The 12,626-nt window shown below is 40.9% G+C and overlaps 1 protein-coding gene across 1 annotated transcript in view; it reads left to right on the top strand.

The window, feature by feature from the left end:
- Positions 1–12,626, top strand: part of RAB29 (RAB29, member RAS oncogene family) — a 73,403-nt gene that overhangs the window by 50,444 nt on the left and 10,333 nt on the right. The window contains exon 4 of the mRNA XM_075333683.1: positions 8,063–8,184. Coding sequence (XP_075189798.1) covers positions 8,063–8,184 — 122 coding nt within the window. The remainder of the gene's footprint in view (positions 1–8,062; positions 8,185–12,626) is intronic.

Here is a 12,626-nt window from a genome sequence, read left to right as displayed (position 1 = left end):
CAAAAATGGACCTAAAAGGACAAACAGACCAATAAAACAGCCAATACACTCAAACACGGTAGAGGACCAATTGGCTGATCACACAAATTGATATGTGGAAAGTGACATTCATATATGTAGTTGTCAAAATGTACCGCAAAATGTATCAGCAGTATAAATCATGTAATGAATGATACATACTATGCAGCCACAAAAAACACCTGCCAGAACCGCAGCTGGCGGTGAGTAAAAGGTGGAAAAAGGAACGGTCTTACCCCGTCTGCCGTGTCACCCTTTCCCTGTAACACATGGAGCACTTATTGCCGGATGTTTTTGGTAACCATAACACATGAGATCGCCTGGTCCTTTATCTGGATGACTCAGGGTCTCCACAGGTTCCAATTGTGTTATGGTTACCAAAAACATCCGGCAATAAGTGCTCCATGTGTTACAGGGAAAGGGTGACACGGCAGACGGGGTAAGACCGTTCCTTTTTCCACCTTTTACTCACCGCCAGCTGCGGTTCTGGCAGGTGTTTTTTGTGGCTGCATAGTATGTATCATTCATTACATGATTTATACTGCTGATACATTTTGCGGTACATTTTGACAACTACATATATGAATGTCACTTTCCACATATCAATTTGTGTGATCAGCCAATTGGTCCTCTACCGTGTTTGAGTGTATTGGCTGTTTTATTGGTCTGTTTGTCCTTTTTAGGTCCATTTTTGGATATTTTACAAGATATTAGATTAAAGGCTAAGTTTTAGGCGTAATCTTTTCTGTTTACTTTTGCTATTCCTAGATACTTACCAGTGAATTGATACCCAGTAGCTATTCTAGTATTAATTGAGGGGTATGGCTGGCTTTCTTACAACAGGCGTTGATACCAGTTCATGGGCAACAGAGGCAAAAGAGGTTTTTTCGGAGAGGGAATTTACACAGAAAAAATATACACCATCACTTAATGGTGCTTTTAGGGATCTAACCAAAACCTATAAGAACAGGATTACTTCCTGGTGGGAGATACAATCCCTTGAATGTTATCTCAAGGACCATATTGTACCACGTAATATACGCATCTCCCTTACTCCGAATTATAGGTATAAAAACCCGGAGTTAATTTCTGCATGGCATAAAGAGATCACAAACTGCTCCCTGAAATTAATGACCCTCTTATTAGAAGAGGAGAAGAAGAATTTGGCCAAATTAGACGGCCTACTCAGGGAACAAATTGAGATCACAAAAAAATTTTCTAGTGAGACGGAATTTGGGACAAAGGAGACCACTTTACAGGGTATTATTGAAAAACATCAGTATCATCTGAAGGAGAAAAAACACAGGTTTTACATTAGAGACGTGCAGGAGTTTAGAGACAACAAGGCATATAATTTTCCTGTTATTAGATACAATAAACCTAGTGATACAGAAGGTACATCTACCGATACAGAGTTTTCTGATACAGAGGGGAGGGGGAACCAGCGGAGGACTAAACAAAGGGGAAGAGGTAGAAATTCCGATAGAGGTGGTTTTAATAAGGGACCTTTTTTAGAGTCCAACCACTTTCTGAGGAGCAAACAAGGCCCAGTGGGATTCAATCCACAGGGGATTCAACCCAGATAATTAACCTCTCGAATAGACCTCTCTCCAAGTTAGAAATGACGGTACTCAGTAAGGGGCTCTCCTTCGTTCCTACGTCGGATTTCAATCATTTTGATGCGGTAAAAGATCTCAATTTATTTACACGAAAACTTAAATGGAAGAAACACTTTGCCATGGAGAATAAAAAAATTTGTAGAGAGATGGGTATTGCGAATGATCTGTTGGAGGATGTCAGATTCCTTTACAATTTGAGTGATATTAATCCAAATTCTGAGGGTAGAGGTCCCTTTACTGACCTGAAATTAAAGAGCAGTAAGATGCCTCCGGCTAATAGTGAGGTATCCTCCATTGATATTTTTTGCAACTTGGTCACAAGGGATCTGGCTACGATCACCGAGAAGCACAATAGCAAATTTAATCTTACCAAAGATGAGATGGAATGTCTTGGGAACCTGGAGAGGGACACTGATATTGTGATAAAAGAATCAGATAAAGGTGGCAACATCGTACTTATGAATGTCTCTGATTATAAAAAAATGTGTATGGACATCCTGGATGATAGATCCAATTATGAGAAACTTGATCGGAATCCCACATCTGACTATCTGTCGACTTTGAGAGGACTATTGTTGAGTGCACGTGATAGAGACTTGATCAGTAAAACGGAATTTGACTTTTTATATCCTCCGTTCCCAGTGACTCCTACCTTCTATTGCCTTCCGAAGGTACACAAAGGCCTATCCCCTTTGCGGGGTAGGCCAATAGTGTCGGGTATCGGAAGTGTGTCGCAGAATATTGGTGTCTATGCTGACAGAATATTAAGACCTTTTGTTACATCTTTGGGCTCTCATCTTAAAGACACTACAGATTTGCTTAAAAAATTGGAGGGTATCACCATCGAGGACGATGTCCTTTTTGTGAGCATTGATGTTGAATCCCTCTACTCCTCAATTAGACACGACCTGGGGTTACAGGCGGTAAGTTTTTTCTTGAAGTAGGGGGCAACAATTTGATGATCATAATTCATTCCTTTTGAGTCTTGTTGAATTTTGTCTCAAGAATAATTTCTTTTTGTTTGACGGTCAGGTATTCCACCAGCTGAGAGGGACCGCGATGGGGAGTCCGGTGGCCCCATCGTATGCTAACCTCCTTCTCGGCTGGTGGGAAGAAACCTGCGTTTTTGGTGAGTCATCCCCTGTGCCTCAGGACAGCATCGTCTTGTGGTGTCGTTTTATAGACGACGTGTTTGTCCTGTGGAGGGGCACTGAGGATGAGATTGTAAGAACGGTTGCTGCACTTAATGACAACTCCTTGGGTCTATTTTTTACCTGTGAGTTTGATAGATGGAAGTTACCCTTTTTGGATGTACTTGTTGAGAGGGATTCTGTGGGTGATATCCATACTAGCACCTATAGAAAACCGACTGCCACCAACTCCCTTCTACGTTGGGAGAGCAGTCATCCTAATGGCCTAAAAAAAGGCATCCCAAAGGGTCAATTTCACAGATTAAAACGAAACTGCTCGGATGAGCAGGGTTTTCGACAACAGGCACGTGACTTAAGCCTTAGGTTTCAGCATAGAGGCTACCCTGACCATGTGATTAAGAAAGCCTTTTTTGAGACTCAACAGAAGACTAGGAATGACCTTTTGCACGGACCAGGGAGACCCACATCTGATGAGGAAATTATTCGGTTCATTACCACCTTCAATAATGGATCAGGGGAGGTTAGAAGGATCCTTGAGAGACATTGGTCCATTCTCAAAATGGATAATGATATCGGTGAATTTTTGCCCAATGCCCCCTCAGTGACCTACAGGAAGGCCCGCTCGATTAAGGAGAGACTGGTCCACAGCCACTTTTCTAGTCCTAATAGGACATGGCTGAGGAATCCAGTCAAAGGATGTTATAAATGTAGCGGCTGCATTGCATGTGGTCATATTAACCCAGGTAAATTTTTCTTTTCTCACGTCCTGGGGAAGCGCTTTGATATCCGCTCATTTATTAACTGCAAAACGAAGGGCGTTCTATACAAAGCCACCTGTAGTTGCCAGAAAGAATACGTGGGAAAGACCAAAAGAGAATTTAGGAGGAGAATAGGGGAACACATCCGTGATATCCGCCTGGGCAATGATACTCCTGTGGCCCGTCACATTATGGAACATCACGCAGGAGACATTAAATCAATCAGTTTCCAGTGTATTGATGTTGTGGCTCCCCCCCTCAGAGGTGGCAATTGGGATAACAAAATTCTGAAACAAGAAACGAAGTGGATCTTTTGGCTGAAAACTAGCAAACCCTTGGGCCTCAATGAAGCTCTCTCCTTTGCACCCTTTGTGGTAGATTAGTACAGATAGTGGTTAGGAGGGTTAGTCGTCGCCCGAGTGGGGGCACCAATCACCGATCTATCCCAGGGTGCCGACCTCCACAAATAGGTAGGGTCAGGTTTAAATATAGGGCATTAGGATAGGTCTAGGGTGGTGATGGTTTTTCTTACCTCTCTGGCCATATAATCGGGTTTGCCCCTCACATTACCATAATCTATTACATAATTGTTCTGGAGTCCTTACTGACCTCTCCTGATCCTTCGCTATTTTTTGTCCTGGTCCCTTGCTATTATGTAAGCAACGGATATAATCTGTTTTTCTTCCTCATTCCCTTTCCTGAATAAATATGCCTGCTGGTGTATTTTCTTTTATATCGGTTTTTTTCATTGCCTGTATTGTTTATGAGCCTCCTACCTATCTGGGTGCCTGTAATATATGTGACAGGCTTTTCTCGGCCCAATATGGATGTTGATGGGCCGTTTTTTTTAATTAAATGGCCGCTTTGTATCGCTGGCTTTACGATACTAACCGTGGCCATTTTGTTGTAGTCATTTACCTGCTGTGTCAAGGTTCACATGACTACTGCGTACGCCCCTTTTGTGACGTACACATCGCGGCCGTGATCATGTGACCCGGAAGTGGGTTCACTGCGGCATGCGGATGTGACGTCAGACGCCATCGCAAGTGAGCGGTTCATTTAAATCCGACGGCGTACTGACAGGCGCACTCTGCCCAGGAGTTTCCCTGGTATTGATGGAGGTAAGCTGTACCCGCCGCTCTATATCAGGCCGCTCGCTCTGTATTACTGACATAGACCCCCTCATCATTTGATATGGTTTGTGCCTATGCTTTCCAACAGTAATCTATGCCGTTTTGCATGGGTTTCATTGTGACCTGAATACTGGATTTTTATCCTCCCCTGATGATGTAAAGAAAACGCGTTGGGAGAATCCTGCACGACTGCTGGACTTTTAATTGGAACCTGTGGAGACCCTGAGTCATCCAGATAAAGGACCAGGCGATCTCATGTGTTATGGTTACCAAAAACATCCGGCAATAAGTGCTCCATGTGTTACAGGGAAAGGGTGACACGGCAGACGGGGTAAGACCGTTCCTTTTTCCACCTTTTACTCACCGCCAGCTGCGGTTCTGGCAGGTGTTTTTTGTGGCTGCATAGTATGTATCATTCATTACATGATTTATACTGCTGATACATTTTGCGGTACATTTTGACAACTACATATATGAATGTCACTTTCAACATATCAATTTGTGTGATCAGCCAATTGGTCCTCTACCGTGTTTGAGTGTATTGGCTGTTTTATTGGTCTGTTTGTCCTTTTAGGTCCATTTTTGGATATTTTACAAGATATTAGATTAAAGGCTAAGTTTTAGGCATAATCTTTTCTGTTTACTTTACATCTACTAAACTATATACCTGAGTCTATGAAATGGCTGAATTAAGTATTTTTGGATACTCAATTCTTATCCTCAACAATGTATATGTGTGTGTGTGTGTGTGTGTGCGTGGGTGTATGTATTTGTGTGTGTGTATATGTGTGTATGTATATATGTGTATATAATATATATATATATATATGTGTGTGTGTGTGTGTGTGTGTGTGTGTGTGTGTGTGTGTATGTATATATGTATATATGTGTGTATATATAATATATATATATATATATGCGCATATATACATATATGTCTATATTTTATAGTACAGTCCAAAAGTATGGACACACCTTCTCATTCAAAGAGTTTTCTTTATTTTCAGGACTCTGAAAATTTGTAGATTCACATTGAAGGCAGCAAAACTATGAATTAAAACATGTGGAATGAAATACTTAGTGTGAAACAACTGAAAATGTCTTATATTCTAGGTTCTTCAAAGTAGCCACCTTTTTGCTTTCATTACTATTTTGCACACTCTTGGCATTCTCTTGATGAGAGGTAGTCACCAGAAATGGTTATCCAACAGTCTTGAAGGACTTCCCAGAGATGCTTAGCACTTGTTGGCCCTTTTGCCTTTACTCTGCGGTCCAGCTCACCCCAAACCATCTCAAATTGGGTCAGGTCTGGTGACTGTGGAGACCAGGTCATCTGGCGTAGCACCCCATCACTCTCCTTCTTAGTCAAATAGCCCTTACACAGCCTGGAGGTGTGTTTGGGGTCCTTGTCCTGTTGAAAAATAAATGATGGTCCAACTAAACGCAAACCAGATGGAATAGCATGCCGCTGTAAGATGCTGTGGTAGGCATGCTGGTTCTGTATGCCTTAAATTTTGAATAAATCCACAACCTTGTCACCAGCAAAGCACCCCCACACCATCACACCTCCTCCTCCATGCTTCACGGTAGGAAGCAGCCATGTACAGTCCATCCGTTCACCTTTTCTACAAAGACACGGTGGTTGGATCCAAAGATCTCAAATGTTGTACTCATCAGACCAAAGCACAGATTTCCACTGGTCTAATGTCTGTCTATGTATATATATGTATGTATATGTATGTGTATGTGTATATATAGCAAAGCAGAGTCCAGCCAGCAATAACGTGAGCATTCCAGGGTGCTGTTAAAAAAGTGTTTCTTTCTTTTTATTCATAGATCCATTAAAATACAGTGGTCCAAGCAATTCAGAACAGCATTATCGCAGGAAAGTAGCGCAGATAGGACTAAGCGTTTCAGCGGTAAAATCCGCCTTCTTCACAGTCCAGAATCTAATCTGCTTTCCAAACATGGAACCTTATATACATCTCACTCCCATCAGGGTAATTACAAACCTATGTGAGAGACTTAATAACATGAGCTAGAAAAGCAAATGGCAACATACATAAGTTCTACTTGGTTATAAAGAGACATCAGCTCACTTTCAATTGTTTCCTGAAAAAAATCAAGGAAAGGAGGTCTCGATTTTACTGGGTAGAACATAGGATTAAGAGTCTGAAACCTGTCATTTAAATTAACCCTGTGCTCCAACTCTGTCTCTCCCTCTAGTTGTCTTAGGTTAGAGACAGCTACCTGTTCACTAAAATGAATACAATTGTTATCCAATGATACACTGGTAGATGATAAATCATTATACACATGAATATTATCCTCATTGTAATGAACTTTAAAAAAAGGGGGTATCCCAATTGGTCCTTGGAGAGAGCCAAGAAAATAATAGCAGGCATGGATAGGGTTAAGCTGTTGGAATCTACCAAGAGAAAAAGACAGTTTGAGGCTATGTCCGTACGTTGCTTTTTACCTGCTTTTTTTCTGCTTTTTCAACTGCAGTGTTTAATGCCAAAATGGTTGTGTTCTGCTTTTCAAGCAAAGTCTATGAGAATTTGGGTTTCTTGTGTGCACTATGCAGTTCAAACTGCAGCCTTTTGTTGCAGAACTTTGGTCAAAAACTCAGCTTTGCAGTGCAAAACCCAAATGGCAAAAACAATTGACCGGCAGCTCATTATTCCATCTCGTATTCACTGCTTTCCCCGCCCACCGGTGCCTATGATTGGTTGCAGACAGACGAGCCCCCACGCTGAGTGACAGCTGTCTCACTGAAACCAATCACAGCTGCCGGTGGGCGGGTCTAAATCTTGCAGTAAAATAAATAATTAAAAAAAATATTGGCGTGCAGTCCCCCCCAGCATTTCAATTTTTGAGGTTTTTCATGTGTTTTTGACATTGAAAACATTGAAAAAAAAGCAAGGTTTTTTTTTCCTGCCAGAACACGCAGATTTAGTTGCAGATTGCAACGAAATCTGCAACGTGCGCACATAACCTTACAGGACCATAAAGATGGATTTATTAGCGCTAAGGAAAATTAAAAATAAAAGCAACCCTGGAATTTATAATAATTTTATGGCTTGTCCATGTCAAAACCAATCACTGATTTATTAGGCCATGAATTTGGTATAACCCAATAGTATTCATATGGCAGAGTTGGTCGGCCTTTTGTCTGTTCGTCTGTCATTGACCTGGGAATGCATGGTCCCCTTGGTTGTATTTCTGAGAGCCTTCAGATTGCCCATGTGCCAATGATATTCCAAAGCTTTGACACAAAATATTGGAACATTGGAAGTATTTTCTTTTTTTTTTTTTTTTTCTATCTTCTGAGGTTTTAGGAAAACTGAACATAATTGATTTGTGCTTTTCTGTGTTTTCAGTGTGATCTTTCGCCATGGACCGTGACTAAGGAGCAAATTGATAAATTCAGCAAGGAAAATAATTTCATTGGATGGACAGAAACCTCCGTCAAGGAAAACAAAAACATCAATGAATCAATGAGGTGAACCAGCACTCTTCAATGTAAATTTATTAAAAGGGGTGGTGAATATTAAAGGAACCTGTCATGTCTTTTTCCTTTATTAAACTGCCCCCAGTGTCTTGTTAGTGATTGCAATGTGCATCACTAACATGGTGTTCTCAATGAAACGTTCCCAGTATTTATCTTTTAAAAAAAAACAAAAAAACCCCTTTTTTTTTTTTTTTTTTTTTTTTTATCATTTAGGTGACTGCATCACAGAGTGGCGCTTTCTAGCGTTTCAGTCATGGTTCTCTTGAAATTATGCACACCCATCACAGTTGGATTGCCATAACGGTCGGACTAATATCCTAGTAAATCCTGCTTTTGCACAGTGAATCTGGCTGTACGTCGCCATGCTCCGAAGCATGTACACATATGAAATGAAGCTGCGGATGTACACCCATATTTAGTGTGCATGCCCGGGGTGCTGATAAGCAGTGACTAAGCACAGGATTTACGAGGAGATTGCCATGTCGGGCCAGTCACGGCAATCAATCAGCCTGTGATGACCGTAACTGAAATGCTACAAAGCACCACCCTGATGACTGATGGAAAAGGTCTGTGATGCATTCACGTAATGATAAAAATAGTTTTGTTTCTTTTTAGATAAATACTGGCACCTTTTGTGGGAGAACTCTATATTAGTGATGCCCACTGCATCACTAACAAGACATTGGGGACAGTTTAAAGGGAACCTGTCTCCAGATTTTTCATGTGTAAACTTAGACTACCACCTTCAGCAGCACCTGTGCTGCGTTCAGTAAAGGTGTATATTATGTATGCACCCCAAAAACCTTTTTATATTCTCCTACGCTGTATGAAAATCTGTCCGGTCCGATAGGCGTCCTTGACGCGGTATCTATCCCTCCTCTTAACCACTGATCACCTCCTTCTCCTCTGACGTGGATATCACCTGTGTCATCCACATAGCCCGGAAAAATATCGTGGCTGTGCATACGCACTTTGCTTTGCCCTTCTGCGGGCAGAGCCTAAAACATAAGTGCCTATGCACAAGCCGGCGATTTTGTCTCCGCGGGCGGGAGATTTTTGCTTTGCTATGTTGTCATCCATATAGTTGGGGGAAATCTGGCGCCTACGTAGATACATCACAGGCATCCGCATTTAAGTTTTAAGCTCTGCCCGCAAAAGGGCAGAGCAAAAGGCACATGTGCGAGCCGGCGATGTGTATGAGCAAGCGCAAGAATTTGCTCTGCTATGTGGATGACACAGGAGGCGTCATCCACGTCAATCAGAGGAAGAGGCCTGCAATCAGCGGTGGAGAGGAGGGATAGACTCACAGGGAGGACACTCGTCAGGCTGTACCGTCCAGATTTACATACAGTGCAGGAGAATATAAAAAGGTTTTTGAAGGGTGTACAGGGGAAGTCGGAGGATAATATACATACACCTTTTATGGAATGCAGCACATGCGCTGCTGAAGGTCATGGTCTTTGTTCACACATGAAAATTCTTGTCACAAGTTCTATTTTAATATTAAAAAAAGAAAAGACCTGACCTGTTCCCTTTTAACCCCCTTCATGACCGGGCCATTTTTTTTTTTTTTCTACAATTCTGACCAGTGTCACTTTGACACGTTATAACTCGAACGTTTCAACGGATCCCGGTGATTCTGACATTTGTTGTTTCGTGATCTGTTGTACTTCACGATAGTTGTAAATTTACGCTATTTTTTGCGTTTTATTTGTGAAAATGTCTGACAGTTGGCGAAAATTTCTCCAATTTTTAATCTTTGAAATTTAATGCCCATAAATCCGAGAGTTATATCACACAAAATAGTTACTAAATAACATTACCCACATATCTACATTACATCAGCGCAAATATTGAAACAAATTTTTTTTTTTTTTTGTTTTGGTTAGGAAGTTAGAAGGGTTCAAAGTTCATCAGCAATTTCACATTTTTTCCAACAATCAATTCGCAAAACAATTTGTTTTTTTTTGTTACCACATCACATCTGAAGTGACTTTGAGGGGCCTAGGTGACAGAAAATACCCAAAAGTGACACATTTCCGAAAACTATACACCACACACTGCTCAAAACAATATCAAAGAAGTTTATTAACCCTTTAGGTTATTCACAGGGACCAAAGCAATGTAAAAAGGGAAAAAACAAAAACATTTTTACATAAAAATGTTAATTTAGCCATAAACATTTTGCATTTTCATAAGGGTATCAGAAAAAGGGCACCATAAAATTTATTGTGCAATTTGTCCTGCGTACGCCGATACCTCATATGTGGTGGAAATCAATTGTTTGGGTGCAATTTACACCATTCAAATTTTTAAAAGCAAAATTAGCTGCAATTAGCAGAAGCCATGTCACGTTTGGAGACACCTGAGATGCCTAAACAATGGAGCTCCCTGACAAGTGACTCAATTTTCTTGAGGGGGACTAGTTTCCAAAATGATCTAGATGTTTGGTAAGCCCCTTGAACCCTCGGGGGATTCACAGAAGTTAAGCCGTATAATAAGATTTTTTTTTTTTTTTTTGATTACCACAAATCTGTTGCTTCAACACTGTAGCTTTTTTTCTTCACAAGGATATCAGGAAAAAATGCACCATAAAAATTATTGTGCAAATTCTCCTGAGTACACTAATACTTCATACGTGGTGGAAATAAATTGCTTGCTTAGAAGGGAAGAAGCGCAATTTGAATTTTTGAAAGCAAACTTAGCTGGGATCATTAGCGGATGCAATGTCGTGTTTGGCGACCCCCCCACCCCCTCCCTGAGGTGCCTAAACAGTGGAGCTCCTCCACAAGTGACCCCATTTTGGAAACTAAAGCCAAGGGCTTCACAGAAGTTTATAAGTAGTGAAAATTTATTTTATTTTTACCACAATTGTTGCTTCAACCAGGTAGCTTTTTTTTTCCCACAAGGGTATCAGAACAAATTGCACAATAAATTTTATGGTGCATTTTTTACTGAGTATGTGGATACCTCATATGTGGTGGAAAAAACACTGTTTTATGCTCATGGCAGGGCTTGGAAGGGAAGGAGCGCCATGTGATTATTTTTTTTTTTTTTTTTTTTTTTTTTTTTATTTTTTCAAATGCAAAATTGTCTGGAATCGTTAGTGCATGCCATGTTGCTTTTGAAGAGCCCCTGATGTGCCTAAACAGTGCAAACACCCCACATGTGACCCCATTTTGTAAACTACACTTCACCAAGGAACCTATCTAGATGTGCAGTGAGCACCTTTATCCCCCAGGTGCTTCACATTAGTTTGGAACATTGAGTCTAAAAAAAAAAATCACGTTTTCTCCACAAAAATGTTCTTTAAGCTCAAAATTTTAAATTTTCTCAAGGGTAAATTTGTTGTACAATTTCGTCTGAGTACGACAATACCCCATATGTGGTGGAAAACCACTGTTTAGGCTCACGGCAGGGTTCGTAAGGCAAGGAGCATCATTTGACTTTTCAATCGCAAAATTGTCTGGAATTGTTAGTAGATGCCATGATGCGTTTGAAGAGCCCTTGATGTGCCGAAACAGTGGAAACCCCCCACACACATGTGACCCCCAGTTTGGAAACTAGACCCCCCCCCCCCACAAGGAACCTATATAGATGTGTGCTGAGGACTTTGAACCCCCAGATGCTTCGAGGAATTTTTATAATGTTGCGCCGTGAAAATGTGAAAATTTAAAAAAAAAAAAATTTAACACAAAAATGTTCTTAGTCTCGATTTGTTAATTTTCACAAGGGCAACAGGATAAAATGGACCTCATAATGTGTTATGGGATATTAGAGTACTCTGGAGAAATCTCCTATGTGGGGGGATACCACTGTTTAGGTACGCGGCAGGGCTCGGACAGGAAGAAGTGACGTTTTGGAGTGCATATTTTGATGGACTGATCTGCAGCTGTCATGTCACATTTGGAGAGCCCCTGATGAGTCTAAACAGTGGAAACCCCCCACAAGTGATCCCAATTTGGAAACTAGACCCCCCCCCCTCCTTCTCCAAAGGACCCTATCTAGACGTGTGCTGAGCATTTTGAATCCCCATATTCTCTATGTTGATCCAGAGCAAGGCAAAAACCCCATGTGGCAAGATCTCCACATCAGGGGAAAAATTCCTTCCCAACTCCATATATGGCAATAAGACTAGTTCCCTGGATCAACGCCCCATCCCACAATCTACGTTGCGCCTTGAAAATAATGGGGAAAAACATTTTATTACTACAGAAATGTTATTTTAGTATGTGATGGTGACATTTTGGCGTAGGGAACTTGGTATGTGAATTTCATGTGGTGGTACAGTGGAGATAATAATTTGATCCCTTCCTGATTTTGTAAGTTTGCCCAAGACATGAACAGTCTTTAATTTTAAGGGTAGGTTAATTGTAACAATGAGAGAATATCCAAAATAAAATCCAGAAAATCACATTGTATAAATTATATAA

This window comes from Anomaloglossus baeobatrachus, chromosome 2 (assembly GCF_048569485.1).
Source record: "Anomaloglossus baeobatrachus isolate aAnoBae1 chromosome 2, aAnoBae1.hap1, whole genome shotgun sequence".
Taxonomy (NCBI): domain Eukaryota; kingdom Metazoa; phylum Chordata; class Amphibia; order Anura; family Aromobatidae; genus Anomaloglossus; species Anomaloglossus baeobatrachus.
The sequence above is the reverse complement of the archived record's forward strand: the minus strand, read 5'-3'. Positions and strand labels throughout refer to the sequence as shown.